The sequence below is a fragment of the Schistocerca americana genome, chromosome 6 (assembly GCF_021461395.2).
Source record: "Schistocerca americana isolate TAMUIC-IGC-003095 chromosome 6, iqSchAmer2.1, whole genome shotgun sequence".
In the NCBI taxonomy this organism is placed as follows: Eukaryota; Metazoa; Arthropoda; class Insecta; order Orthoptera; family Acrididae; genus Schistocerca; species Schistocerca americana.
In genome coordinates, this window is record NC_060124.1 from 54,708,817 (window position 1) to 54,725,243 (window position 16,427).

At 39.2% G+C, this 16,427-nt stretch overlaps 1 protein-coding gene across 1 annotated transcript in view; it reads right to left on the bottom strand.

The window, feature by feature from the left end:
* The window catches only part of LOC124619953 (orexin receptor type 2-like), a 120,631-nt gene that overhangs the window by 47,117 nt on the left and 57,087 nt on the right, over nt 1-16,427 (bottom strand). Inside the window, exon 4 of the mRNA XM_047146615.1 lies at nt 7,870-8,029. Coding sequence (XP_047002571.1) covers nt 7,870-8,029 — 160 coding nt within the window. The remainder of the gene's footprint in view (nt 1-7,869; nt 8,030-16,427) is intronic.

Sequence of the window (16,427 nt, forward strand, 5' to 3'; positions counted from 1 at the left end):
TATAAACAAAAATTTTTCTTATAATAACCAAGGTCAACAAACGTACAGCAATTACGATCAACCACGTAATTTCAATAGCAAAGGTAACAGACGCTTTAGGAACGACAACCACCAGAACTTTAATAACAGACAAAATTTTAATTATCAATATCGTCAAAATTATCAGCAACAGGAACCACATTTTGGTAACAATAGACGTTTTTCACCACAACAGCATGAAAGTCAGCCGGTTAGCATACCTAACCAACAATGCAGTCTACAAGGCCAACCAAGCTTTAATGTTTCGCTGTGTGCACGTATAGTCTCAGCTCCAACAAATAGTAACGCACGGCAGCAAGGAAATAGCTACGTGCAGAAAACACCGTACTTCAATTCCTATCACAATGCACCGTACAGGAATGAGTATCACGACAGACGTAAAAACAATGAGCACAATTTTCAACGTACATTTAATGACAGTCGGTCTTACCAACAGCAAAATCATCCGCAAGAACATATTCTCATGAATGAACCAGATAGTAGATATCATCCAGAACGTAATACGTCTAGAAGAAATGACAGAACAGTTCAAATAGTGGAAATGCCACAGAATCCTCCAGAAAATAATAACATGTCAGATTGAATTTAACTAGATACTGTACAGGTCGCATCTTCCAGTAACACAAGCACTACTTTTGACACGCAGAATGTTGTTCACGAAAATGTAATTACTTTTGACGACATCAGAGACACTCTTTTGCAGGAAAGACCAATTGTTCAGAAAACCATTTCACATCCTGTCATCGAAATTAAAATTGGTTCATCGAAATTTTCAGCAGTAATCGATTCTGGATCACCTATGTCAGTTATAAATGAAGAAACTTTCAACGAGTGTAACAAAGAGAATACCTATCCTACGTTACCATTAGGCAAAACGAAAGTGAAAGGAGCAGTATCGAGTAAGAGTAGACGTTAAATTACAGACACATTTATCATTTTGTATTGCAGGTCACACATTTCACTCAAATTTTTGGATTGTTCCTTTATTGTCAACAGACGTTATTTTAGGTACGAATTTTCTGGTACAACACGACGCAGTTATTGATTTTCAAAATTCTTATTTAATGTTAAAGGATGAAAATGTACAACTGACTTTAGAATTTCAGCACTCATTATCTGCAGATGAACAAACAATTAATTGTACAGAGGTCATTTCCGCATCACGTAACATAGACTGTCATTCCACATTGTTCACGGATACGTACGTACACAACTATAACACTCCAGACGAAGCTGACTACAACGTTATGCAGATGATTTCTGATAAAGTTAAACAAAGCAGTGCAAATACAGACGACGAACGCACGCAACTACACAAAATTCTTTTACAGCAAGCTCCAGTTTTCGACAATATTCCTGGTACTATGTCCGGTTTTATGTATGAATTTCAAGACAAACAGCACGATACATTTAAAGCCAAGCATTATCCCATTCCATATATCCATAGAGAACAAGTTAAGAAGGAATTGCAAGATATGCTCGACCAAGGAATTATTGAACCGGCAGTTAGTCCGTACATAAACCCGCTCCATATTGCTAAGAAAAAGGATGGCTCACTTCGCCTCGTGCTTGATTCACGTCACATCAGTGACATAATTATTAATGAAACAGATCAACCACAGACACTAGAACTTCTACAGAAATTTCACGGTACTGTTATTTATTCTACATTAGATCTTAAATCGGGATTTTGGCAAATTCAGCTCCATCCGAACTGCAGAAAGTACACAGCATTTCTCTGTTTTGGTGACTGTTATCAATTTTGTAAATTACCATTCGGTTTAACTATTTCTTCAGCAGCTTTTATTCGCGGTTTGATCACGATACTTCCGACAGAACTTAAAGACAGAATCACAACGTACATAGACGACATTCTTATTGCAGAAGCTAACTGGTCTGAGCACAATCTGATTCTTGAACAACTGTTGCAAACTTTTCGTGCACTAGGACTTACAGTTAATCTCAGTAAATCGCACTTTTGTAAAACTTCTATAAAATTTCTTCGACATGTAATTTCAGCAGAAGGCATTACGCCTGACCCGGAAAAACTTCAAGCTTTACGTGACATTACTGTTCCTACGACGAAGAAACAACTACGCAGTTTTTTTTGGGTTTAATTACCTTTTTTCATAAATTTATTCATTACTCTGCTTTAGACACCCCTAGATTATGCCAATTGACAGGGAAAAACACTATTTGGTCCTGGGATAAGCAAGCACATTCTGAATTTATGAACCTGAAACATGCTTTGTTGAATGCACCGCTATTATCGCACCCAGATCTTACTAAAAAATTTTCCATTGCTACCGACAGCTCTAACACCGCTTTAGGCGTACATATTTTTCAGGAAACTGAAGATGGTTGTACAGTAATTAAAAACATCGCATTTGCAAGTCGCACTCTGTCACCTGCTGAACGAAATTATTCTGTTACAGAACTGGAAACATTATGTGTTGCTTGGGCTTTTACAAGATTTAGGCATTTTCCCTATGGAAGACACACCACCGTTTACACAGACCACAGAGCGATACAATTTTTGCTTTCGGCTAAATTCACACATGACAGATTAAGTAGATGGAAACTTTATTTACAGTAATTTAATTTCACAATTGTTCACATTCCCGGCACACAAAATATTGTGGCAGACGCACTATCTCGTTCTCTCGGCAACAATTAGCAAGACATCGCAACCAACTTCTGCAAAGCAAATTTCAGCGTCATGTACATTCTACAAGTTGCATTTGAAAATTTTATTTCGTCGTCATTACAGGGCATAGCACAAGAGCAAAGTAAAGACAACGTACGGAAAGAGATTAAACACCTTTGGCAAGATAGAAAAAATGTTACAATTAGAAACCATTACACTGTACGCAATGACATTCTGTTTCGCCGCTCCCATCTTGATAGCAACAATTGGTTATTATGCATTCCTGACGAACTTGTTAACAAATTAATCTGGTATACTCATTTAAGTTACGCACATTACGGAGCAAGAAAATGTTTTCTTATACTGAGACAGAACTGTTATTTTACCAACATGGAGAAACGTATACGACGAGTTTTAGCGTCATGTAAAATCTTCCAGAAAGCTAAATCAGATACGACCTCACATATTCCTCCATTACATCCCATTGTACCTGTTAAATTGAGACACTTGGCCGCTGTAGACATTTTTGGTCCGATTCCCAGAACTAATAGAGGTTTTTGCTACATCTTTGTCGCTTTTGAACTCACCTCAAAATTTGTTACCTTCACTCCGTTACGCAAAGCTACTGCCAAAACTGTTTCGAAAGCATTTGTAAAACATTTTCTATTTCATGTAGGGCATGTGTTGAAAGTAATTTCCGACAATGGACCACAGTTTCGATCTGCTATATGGACACGTATGTTAAGAGCTAGAAACATTTCTCCGATCTATATATCCAGGTACATGCTTCTTCGAACCCTTGTGAACGATTAATGAAAGAAATTGGTAAACTGTGTAGAATATACTGCCATAAAAGACATATTGATTGGGACACACACATACACTCATTCCAGGATGTAATTAATTCCATACCAAATGAATCCACTATGCTATCTCCGTCTGTTATACTGAAAAATGTTGAACCACATAACAAAATTAAAGAATTAGTAAACTTTCCTACATCTCGTCGACTACGACACCATGAAATAATTGACATTGCGCTGAACAACATCAAACGTGCCGCAGAGCGCCGGAGAAGACAACAAAAACAGGTTCATATACGCCGTGACTTTCACGTTGGACAGAAGATATTAGTACGTACACACTATTTATCCAACAAAATAAAAGGTACGTGCAGTAAATTTGAACTTCTATACGCAGGTCCATATCGGATTCGCAGCATTCCTCACCCAAATGTAGTACACGTCGAAACTTTGGGAACCAGAAAAGCCAAAGGGAACCACCACGTATCCAACATCAAACCTTTTATTGAATGAACATACTTTATGATTTATCACACTGTAATGCCATTTCCTAATTTTTTTACGACCACTTATGCAATTATATTCACATGAACACTTACTAATGATTATCGTATTTTTTCTTGGCAAGTGCCCGACAAGGTAAGGTTAGCAGGTCGCTTTTCTTGTCGTTACACATCAGACCGAGCATCTTTTTTCAGATGAACTTACACATTTTTATGACCACTTATGCAATTATATTTATGTGACTACTTACTGATGATTGTCGTATTTTTTTCTTGGCAAGTGCCCGGCAAGGTAAGGTTAGCAGGTCGCTTTTCTTGTCGTTACACATCAGACCGTGCATATTTTCCATTTTTCATGTATGTATGATTGTTTTCCTGTTTTGTTTGTATGCACTATGAAATAGTTAAGATATAACAAACACCAGTTGACTTTGACATTTGACATATTTCAACATCGTGACTACTTTACTTTTTTTTTGCTGCTACATTGTGATACACTGTACGTTTTTGCTTCTGAACACTGTCGATGTTTTTGACATATTACGTTTTCTGTCATGCTATGCTGTATGCTCAGTTATGTTACTATAAACCAGTTTTTATTTAATGGGTATGTGATTTAAATACAAGACATTAATCTTTGTTCATCATTTTCAGATAGAAATAACGTGTAAAGGAAATAAATTAAACAGAAATGGAGTTTCACCTACGGAATAAACGAAAGAAGATGCAAAAACCTTATGAGGAAGAGTAAATGGATCAGGATTAACAAGTATTCACAAGAATATACTATACACATCGTAGAATAGCAGTCTTAACTAATTTTTTCTTTCAGAATACGAATCGATTGATGCAGGCTGTCAGACAGAACTTCACATGTTAGTTTTAGTGATGAAATATGCTAGAAATAAGGAATAGTTGTGTAATGAATAATGAAGTGATTTTTTTGCAGATGATGATGAATGGTGATGAATAATGATGAAGAATATGCAGGTATGAATAATGAAGTTTTTCTTTACAGGTGATGATAATAATGGAGTTATGATAATGAAGTGATGGATAATAAAGTTTTTTCTTTGCAGATGAGGATGATGTTGAAGTTTATGTATTTATGCTCTGTAGTTATTTAAGTATTTGTTGCAGTTCGTTTTGACAGTATGTGTTGTATTGCATAGTATGATGACTGAAGGTTTTGGAAAGGACAGCTAGGGAACACATTTTATACACATTTCACTAACTGTTAATTCGAAGCTCACTACTTTTCAGCATAAAGTGCGTTTCTTCTTTCAGTCTAATAATCCATTTTTGTATATTTTGCAGGAGAAATTATTCATGAAATTAATGTACTATAAGCAGTTATTCATTAACCCTATGTCATTTATGAATGTGATTACATATACTCTACTTGTTTCATAATCTTGATACAGCTGACTCATGACGAATGACGTTACACATCTTCATTTGCAGCAATAACTCAAAAGCAAATATTGTTATTAATTTGTAACTGGCAAATGAATGCCACTGATTAATGTAATAAGATGAACTATGAGGACAATGTTTACTATAATTAGATTAATTATGCCATTTATTAACTCATTTTCAATGATGACTTCTGATGGTTTTTAATTAGGCAATGAATGCCAATGTTCTCTGTAAATGACTTCTGATGGTTTGTAATTAGACAATGAGTGCAAATGTTCTCTGTAAATAACTTCTGATGGTTTGTAATTAGACAATGAGTGCCAATGTTCTCTGTAAATGACTTCTGAGGGTTTGTAATTAGTCAATGAGTGCCAATATTCTCTGTAAATGATTTCTGATGGTTTGTAATTAGGCAATGAGCGCCAATGTTCTCTGTGAATGACTTCTGATGGTTTGTAATTAGTCAATGAGTGCCAGTGTTCTCTGTAAATGACTTCTGATGGTTTGTAATTAGTCAATGAGTGCCAATGTTCTCTGTAAATGACTTCTGATGGTTTGTAATTAGGCAATGAGTACCAATGTTCTCTGTAAAGTTACTCATGAACATTATTCTGTAATACTATGTACATGGTACAGAAATGTTCAATAACTGGGCAATGAGTGCCACTCATTACTAGTGTAATTCTCAATGAAGACTAGTATGTGACTTAATGTCCTTTACCTTCTAACCTAATTACCTGGAATTACTGCAATATCCGTTTGTCCTGTATATCCTCATGATCATGGAGCACTATATTTGGTTTTTGCACTAATTCTACGTTGTTGTAACAGACAAGAACGTGGTGTTGACACGACATGCTGTCCACCACCATGAGCGATGAAGATGCTATTATGGTCCCACTGTTTGGTGTACCTAACGTACTACCAAAAGGATAACATGGAATATTACTACGGCATTTCAGTGTCTTGGCTACGCTGATTAATACTTCTGGGATAAGAACTTTAGATTGCCTCACTTGGTGTTGTGCTTCTGTAGAAAGATATGGACTTCCAGTGCAGCTGCTTGCAACCTAAAGTGCTACAACCATGACGCAATCCTTCCCTTTCCTATCCTAATTCTTGTGACATAGTGAAAAAATCATTTTGTTATCATGATTTGTATTTATGGCCTATACATTTTTGTGATTTGTAAATATGTTCTGAACTACAGTGCATGTGCACTTTTTCATTTGTGATTTCTACTCATTGCATATACATTTTTGTGATTTGCTCTCAACTACAGTGCATTTGCACTTTTGCCTTTTGTGAATATGTTCTGTACTCATTGTATATATATTTTGTCATTACCTGACATGTTCTGTACTCAGTGCATGTGCACTATATTTACTTCATGTTCTACACCTATATATCTGTATATTCTGTAATTGTAACGTTAGTGCCCGCATCTCGTGGTCGTGCGGTAGCGTTCTCGCTTCCCACGCCCGGGTTCCCGGGTTCGATTCCCGGCGGGGTCAGGGATTTTCTCTGCCTCGTGATGGCTGGGTGTTGTGTGCTGTCCTTAGGTTAGTTAGGTTTAAGTAGTTCTAAGTTCTAGGGGACTTATGACCACAGCAGTTGAGTCCCATAGTGCTCAGAGCCATTTGAACCATTTTTTTGTAAAGTTAGTTAGTTAAGAAAAAATTTGTTGCTCATGGCAAGTCCAAATGACACCATCGCTGCGAAATTTTTGCCCCGCAGTGGAGGGTTATGAAACACGTATGTATTCATTACCAGCGATGGTGAGGCATGACAGTTTCTCTGACCAGAGAGTTATTTATCGTTGCTAGTCTGCGCTTGACCGCGCGAATTTATCAGGCTTAATTATTTCACAGGTCCGAAGGTCAGCGCTGCTGCCCTTATAAAATTTATCAGGTTTAATTATTTCTGTTCAGATGTTACATTCAGTTCATGCTTCATTATTTAATTAACTTTTATTGTGGGTTTTATGAGCAATGTTCATTCGTTAATGTGTGTGGAGTGTTTACATTTGGGCCATTATTATTCTTTAATTTTGCAAGAAGGTTACGCTTGGCTCATTTTTATTATTCACTTTTGTGGGACTTTCAAATTTTTCTGAGGGGAGGTTACAATTTGTTGCACAAAACACAGAATTAACGTCTCAGTGCCCAAGCTCAACAGATTTATAGCCAAACGGCTTCCTGTTGTCCCCACACAATGCGTAGTCATCGACTTTTATTATCTCGGGAGTCAGGTACCAACATAACAGCGCAAAAAGTTTTCTAGAACTGGAAGGAACAGAAGTAAGGAGGTATAAATTTCAGAGATTAATGATCCTTTTTCGTTTTTTGCCTGTGAATACTTAGAAGGCACCAACTGAACGCACTGAGAACATTCTGCAATAGTCTGACAAATGTATGAGAGGAGCCACATTCTGTTGTGGTGCGCGCCTCGCACCCACCTGAGTATGTTGAGCAGGTGGACGGGCAGGTAGCAGATGGCGAACATGGCGACGACGGCGACGAGCATCTTGGCGGCCTTGCGCCGCGACCGCAGCTGCGCCTCCGTGGTCGAGTTTCCGGCCATCGGCACCCGACGGCTGCCAACGCTACCAGACGGCGCTGCCGGAACAACAGAGTAAGTGGTAAGCTCACGTAAATTGCAATCAATATGCAGCGTTACGCTGTCGCGCATGAAGTACAATAAAACTGCTGGAGAAGAGGTGTATGGCAGAAGCTCTGAAAAGACTAGTAATCATCGTCTACAACTGAGTGCCGGGTCGAGACTTGAATCCGAAACATCCCTTTTTCTAGTCCAGATAGGGGCACAGGAGAGCTTCTGTGAAGGTAGGATGTTAGAGGAGAGGTTACTGGCGAAAAGGAAGCTGTGAGGGTGGGTCATGGATTATGCTTTCTTCACTAACACTAACAGACATTTCATTTTGTAATTCCTTTAAACAATAGTCATTATTGCCCATTAGTTTTATAGTGAGCAACCTATTCGCGAATCTGTTCTTATTTGGAGATAAAAAGAAGTTGCAATGGTAACAAGGACGACTTCTACACAGACTGATATTACGACCTTTTTACGACCATGTGGGATGTTCTTCTCTAACGCAACACGTCACAGCTACATCTTGTAAGGCGTATGCTTCGCCGGCGATGGGCGAGGCGTGACAGAATCTCTGACCAGAGAGTAGTTTATTGTTAGTTGTTGCTTGTCGCGAGTCTGCGCGAGTCGACAGTAGTAGTCAGTCGTCTGCAGTAGTAGTCGGTCAGCTTTAGTAGCGAGTGGACAGTAGTAGTCTGCGGGAGTCGGCATGCGTCGGCTGTGTGCTCTGCTCGCGACTCTGGTCAGGACTCTGGAGGATGAGTATTGTTGTAGAAGGTAAAGAAGCAGCCTTGCGCCTTCGGCCCTGTATTCTGAATAAAAAAGCAAAAATTCTTACCACAATAAAACTGCGAATATATCTGCTCTTATGTAAAAATTTTTAGCACAACTTCGTGCAATGCTGGTGTATATTTTTTCTGATTCTTGGAAGGAATGATCATGCAATGAAAATATTCTTTAAATTGAAATGAATGCTTTTCTTTAAAAAAATTAGTATATATTATGAAAATTATTATTGGGGCATCTTTTTGGAACAAATTAAATTACAATTAACATACATTATTAAATATGCGCAAGGCTGCTTCTTTACCTTCTACAAAAATACTCATCCTCCAGAGTCCTGACCAGAGTCGCGAGCAGAGCACACACAGCCGACGCATGCCGACTCCCGCAGACTACTACTGTCCACTCGCTACTAAAGCTGATCGACTACTACTGCAGACGATTGACTACTACTGTCGACTCGCGCAGACTCGCGACAAGCAACAACTAACAATAAACTACTCTCTGGTCAGAGATTCTGTCATGCCTCGCCCATCGCCGGCGAAGCATACGCCTTACAATCTGGCTCGTTGGTCAGTGTCTTACGACGTAAAGTCAAGCGCCGGTACGCCAATCGGGAAAGACAGAGCAGAGATGGCTGTGAGAAGAGGTCAGCGAATTGCACGTTGACCGACCCCTCTTCAGCACGGCAACACGACAGCAGTGGCCTCTCTGCGAAGAGGACATAAGCGCCAAGCCCGACTAGTCACGGCCCAGTCGAGGAGAAGCGTCAAGACCAACTGCCTGGATAGAAGTATCAGGTCCATTACCTGTGTTAGGAATTGTATACAGTAAAGAGGCTTGTTTTCCCCCAGGGACTCACACGTAGTGGGTACGTGGCTGGCGCCCATGGGTCCCCGAGCTGAGTCCTGGCATTGCTTCCAGACTCCTCACTTTTGTCTTTCCTATCTGGCCATCCTCGGCCACCACTTGTTTCTTTCCCACCCTGATGCTGTTAGGTTTCGAGGGCTAGGGGTCTTTCATTTCCAACCTATACTTCTCATCTGGGATGGTCAACAGCCTGGAAGACGGAAGAGGGTGATTAGTGACACCTCAACGGCAGAAAGGGCGGAAGAACCACCATCACTAAACACATGATTTTTGGGGTTTACTAGTCCCCCATCGGGCGCCTCCCTGGGTGTCGGATAGGAGAATATCTCTCAGATGTGGGTGATACTGATGAAATGAAATAGCCACTATGGAGCAAAACTAGTAAACTGTAGCGTCTGTCTCAGAATGAGCGGCTGAAATTCACACGCTGTGGGGCTTACTACCTCATTAGTCAAAACCCCGTTATCCTTCGAGATAATCCAAAATTTACTTATTTTTATTCTGTTTTCATGATGAAAACACAATCTCTTGGATTACACACCCCAGGTGGAAACCAATGCACTCCCGTTCATGGGACATACTAAGAGAAAAAATGTAATGATATCATCTGTACAGGAGACCAGATTCACAGATGAATGTTTTTTTTTGACTCAGAAGGCTTTAGAATATTCAAAGGAAAACCTGGCAAAAGAATGACAACAAATATACCACATCTAGGCACTTGCTTTATTGTCAACAAGAAAATGATCGATTCAGTCTAGGATTTCTCTTCAAGTTATGGAAGAATGTCTACACTGTCTTTCAAATCTGTGAATAAAGCTTATGCGATAGTATATTTCCATGTTCCCGCAAATGAATAAAAAAAAAAAAGTAGAATCAAAATCGGTCGGCAAAATTTGCGAAAAACTTGAAGAAACAATTGACAAAGTTCCAAAACACCATTCCATAATTTTGATGGGCGATTTTAATGCACAAATTGGTAGAGTAAAAAGTATAAGCAAATTGCTCGTGACTAACCTGCACATAAAAGAACAAATAAAAATGGTGAGCGACTAATTGATGTTTGTAAGAACTCTGATTTTCTTTTAAAGTCCACAGCCTTCAAGCGTTTACCTTGAAAAGCGAAAGCTTGGAAACACCCTAACTCAATGTCTGGAGAATTTCAGCGGGACCATGTAGCTATTTCTAAAAAATCCACCAGGGAAATTTTCAATGTTAAAGTTTTGAGGAATGCCAACATTAATTCTGATCATTACTTGTCTCTGGTAAAAATGAATATCATCCCAGATAGCCGAAAGAACCTTTCCAATATTTCAAGAAAAATCAGACCTCCAAAATTTGATATAAGTAAATTGAAAGATGTCAATAATAAATTTACAGAAACCCTACACCGCAAACCAAATAAAACAGCCTGGAACAGAATTAAAGAAGCCTTGGTACAATCAGCCACTGAAACTATACTGACCAATAAAAAATATAAGCACCAGTGGTGGAACGAAGATTGTAATGAAGCAATTGAATAGCGAAGACAGGCTTGGATAAAATGGAATATCAAGGAAACCTCCGAAAATCTCGAACACTTCTTGAAGGTTAGGAAAGATCCATCAAAAGTATTGAGAACAACCAAGAGACTCTTCAACAAAAACCAAATCGATGAAATAGAAGCAAATTTTAGAAGACATCACAGTCGGGAATTTTATAAAGCCTTTAAATCACAACTATCGAAGTTTAAACCTCCTACGTTACGTATAAGAGGACACGATGGAAAACTAAATTTGAATGACAAATCATGTGCTGCAGTTTGTGGAAATTACTTTTCATCCCTACTGAATGCTGAAAATCCAAATGAAAAGCTTGATTTCTATCCTACTGTTCCTCCTGCAGATAGTCCCCCTCCCACATTAGATGAAATCATGAAAACTATACAAGGCTTGAAAAATAACAAATCTGGAGGTGAGGATCGCATCTTGACAGAAATGTGGAAATACGCAGATCATGATACAATAAAATACCTCCATGTTATCATAGTGAAGATTTGGGAAACTGGACCGTAGCAATTATTCACCCACTTCATAAAAAAGGTGATAAGAGTGATGTGAGTAATTCCCGAGGAATCTTTTTGCTACCAACGACGTACAAGATCTTTTCCAGACTGTTGTTAAACAGAGCTGAATCAGTCTTAGATCAAGAATTAGGCGAATTTCATGGCTGGCTGGTTTCAGGACATCAAGATCCTGTGCAGAGCAGAACCATAACCTGAAATATGTTGTATAATACGCTAAATCAAGATAAAAAACGTTTGTTGTGACCTTTGTCGACTTTCAAAAAGCATATGACTCAATTGATCGAGAAACAATAAAGAACACCCTTGCCGAATTTGGTCTAGATAGGAAAACAACCAATCTAATAAGCGCCACTTTAAATAACACAGTGTCAAAGGTCAACTTCAGAGGTGAACTATCAGAGCCATTTGAAATCTGTACAGGAGTGAGACAAGATGACCTGCTCTCTCCATTGCTTTTCAACGGTATCCTGGAAATGATAATCAAAGAGTGGAAAACAACCGTACCGCCAGGTTTCCATTTGCAGTTTATGTTTTTCCTGGGAACCTCCAAAATCTCCTGCGTTTCTCGCTATACACGACAGAAACCTTGTCTGAAACAGTCATACATCGACGGAACAGAACATCGCATTCATGGGATACAAAGCCTGTCTAAGCAGCTCCTCCTTCTCCACTGCCGAAAGTGGCAATCTGCTGCAATTACTGAATAACAAACAACATAGGGAGACGTGACGCCTGCGGACTGTCAGCGTAGAAATTCACGTGTGCTGCCGAAGGGGTGACCTAATTGCAGGCGCTGTCGCCTCTAATATCGACCTTCTGTGGCGTCTGGAATGACCTCTCTGGACACGGGTTCCATTTGTTCCTCAAGGCAGCCTGTACAACCTTTCGCAGTTTTTCCCAACATTTGTGGGACACCTTATATAATGTCACCTTCCATAACTATCTGCAAATAGTCCTGACAGATGATAACAAAGACTTCACATTAAACACCTTATTAATTTCTTAACGTCCTCAAAAAGGTAAATCAGAATTTTATTTTTTGTGTCATTTATCCCTCCCTTATTTAAATCTCGACCAGGGCCCTATTTTGTCTGATTTAGGTGTTCAGATACATTACCTATCAAAACGGCTCAAAGCACTATGGGACTTAACATCTGAGGTCATCAGACCCCTACACTTAGAACTACTTGAACCTAACTAACCTCAGGACATAACACACATCAATGCCCGAGGCAGGATTAGAACCTGCAACCGTAGCAGCAGCGCGGTTCCGGACTGAAGCGTCTAGAACCGCTGGGCCGCAGCGGCCGGCTACTGTTGTTGTTGTTGTTGTGCTCTTCAGTCCTGAGACTGGTTTGATGCAGCTCTCCATGCTACTCTATCCTGTGCAAGCTTCTTCATCTCCCAGTACCTACTGCAACCTACATCCTTCTGAATCAGCTTTGTGTATTCATCTCTTGGTCTCCCCCTACGATTTTTACCCTCTACGCTGCCCCCCAATACTAAATTGGTGATCCCTTGACGCCTCAGAACATGTCCTACCAACCGATCCCTTCTTCTAGTCAAGTTGTGCCACAAACCTCTCTTCTCCCTAATCCTATTCAACACCTCCTCATTAGTTATGTGATCTACCCATCTAATCTTCTGCATTCTTCTGTAGCTTCTATTCTCTTCTTGTCTAAACTATTTATCGTCCATGTTTCACTTCCATACAAATACTTTCAGAAGCGACTTCCCGACACTTAATTCTATAGTTGTTAACAAATTTCTCTTCTTCAGAAACGATTTCCTAGCCATTGCCAGTCTACATTTTATATCCTCTCTACTTCGACCATCATCAGTTATTTTGCTCCCCAAATAGCAAAACTCCATTACTACTTTAAGTGTCTCATTTCCTAATCTAATTCCCTCAGCATCACACGACTTAATTCGACTACATTCCATTATCCTCGTTTTGCTTTTGTTGATGTTCATCTTATATCCTCCTTTCAAGACACTGTCCATTCCGTTCAACTGCTCTTCCAAGTCCTTTATGTCTCTGACAGAATTAAAATGTCATCGGCGAACCTCAAAGTTATTATTTCTTCTCCATGGATTTTAATACCTACTCCGAATTTTTCTTTTGTTTCCTTCACTGCTTGCTCAATATATGAATTTAATAACATCGGGGAGAGGCTACAACCCTGTCTCACTCCCTTCCCAACCACTGCTTCCCTTTCATGCCCCTCAACTCTTATAACTGCCATTTGGTTTCCATGCAAATTGTAAATAGCCTTTCGCTCCCTGTATTTTACCCCTGCCACCTTCATAATTTGAAAGAGAGTATTCCAGTCAACATTGTCAAAAGCTTTCTCTAAGTCTACAAATGCTAGAAACGTAGGTTTGCCTTTCCTTAATCTTTCTTCTAAGATAAGTCGCAGGGTCAGTATTGTCTCACCCGTTCCAATATTTCTACGGAATCCAAACTGATCTTCCCCTAGGTTGGCTTCTACTAGTTTTTCTATTCGTCTGTAAAGAATTCGCATTAGTATTTTGCAGCCGTGACTTATTAAACTGATAGTTCGGTAATTTTCACATCTGTCAACACCTGCTTTCTTTGGGATTGGAATTATTATATTCTTCTTGAAGTCTGAAGGTATTTCACCTGTCTCATACGTCTTGCTCACCAGATGGTAGAGTTTTGTCATGACTGGCTCTCCCAAGGCCGTCAGTAGTTCTAATGGAATGTTGCCTACTCCCGGGGCCTTGTTTCGACTTAGGTCTTTCAGTTCTCTGTCAAACTCTTCACGCAGGTCGTTTCTCCCATCTCATCTTCATCTACATCCTCTTCCCTTTCCATAATATTGTCCTCAAGTACATCGCCCTTGTATACACCCTCTATATACTCCTTCCACCTTTCTGCTTTCCCTTCTTTGCTTAGAACTGGGTTTCCATCTGAGCTCTTGATATTCATACAAGTCGTTCTCTTTTCTCCAAAAGTGTCTTTAATTTTCCTGTAGGCAGTATCTATCTTACCCCTAGTGAGATAAGCCTCTACATCCTTACATTTGTCCTCTAGCCATCCTTTTTAGCCATTTTGCACTTCCTGTCGACCTCATTTTTGAGACGTTTGTATTCCTTTTTGCCTGTTTCATCTACTGCATTTTTATATTTTCTCCTTTCATCAATTAAATTCAGTATTTCTTCTGTTACCCAAGGATTTCTACTAGCTCTCGTCTTTTTACCTTCTTCATGCTCTGCTGCTTTCACCACTTCATCCCTCAAAGCCACCCATTCTTCTTCTACTGTATTTCTTCCCCCATTCCGGCCGGCTATTACCTATCCTTATATCAATCCATCCAGGGGCGGATAAGAGGACGTAGAGGAAAATCCAGTAGAGCGTGTTTTATATGTACTATACAATAACCGTTGACTTAGAAGAACAGAGCCTTAGATGTCACAAGATAAAAGTTCCTAGAGAAGATAGTTTGTTTCTGGATCAAGCAGAATACCGAAAGTGGCGATAATAGCTAGCAAAAGGCAGGGCTGTAACGTACGAAGGGGACCATAGAAAATTAAAAAAAATTGAAAAAAATAAAATGTAAAACAAAAAGGAAATCACTCAGTCAGTAAGTGCATTGCCCATGAAACGCAACGTTCTGGGTTCGAGTCCCAGTGTCTCACAGAATTCTGCAACTTTATCATGTCTAGTGGAAGCGATAGCACTATAGTTTAGATTCTTTAGTGTGCTAAATGGCATTGAACAAACACCTTGATTCTCAACGGCTATGGTACAGCTTTCTCAGAAACCATGAAATACAAAAACAGAATTAGTCAACATCCATTTCTCAGTAGTATTATTTCGTTCATTATTTTCTGTGTGTTATGTGATCCCTTTAGCGAACATCTCGAGCATTTCAGGAAGGCAGCTTATAGCACTATTAGGCAAAAATAACAGTAATGCGTCTGAATGTGACTAATTAACGTCAAAATCTTCATGCATAACTGCTACGTGACTGTGTCAAAATAGAATGCTCTATTAGTAATTTTCTTTGTTCATCAAAATTCATGTTGTACTGCCGCTCGTTGGTATGAAAACCTTTATTACTGCCACCCGTTTCAGTTGTTAGAAATCATCACGAGGCACAAAATTTACTCAATTACAGTATCTGCGTGATGTCCCACCCACCCTTCACAGGAACTAAAACATAAGCTGGACAAATATTTTTGAGAAGATACAGTGTATCAATAACATAATATTACTTGTACAGCCCATCCACTTTCGAAAATTGTGAACTATTCCACAAAACCAATGAATGAGACGTCTAACGATGATATTCTTCCAACATTTCACAGGTTTCAAGCGTTGTACTACTACAGTATTCACACGTAACATTTCCGAAATATATTTATTGAGTTCTGTTGACCACTTTATGTCTTTGAAGTAATGTACAGTGAGATGGAAAATTATGTTTGTGTCCTCACGGTTACTGTGACTGAAAATATTGTTATAATGCCATTACCCGATTCCATATATTTGAAAAACTTCTGTCCCAAGTTATTTAGCCGTGGTCTCTTCACGGATGTGACTAGGAACCCGACGACAATATTAATGGTCGAAAGTGGTCGCAATAATAAAGATTTCTACAGCAGCCGTCAGTGTTACAAGATTGTCGGTAAAAAATACACTGCATTGCCAAGGAAAATAGTAC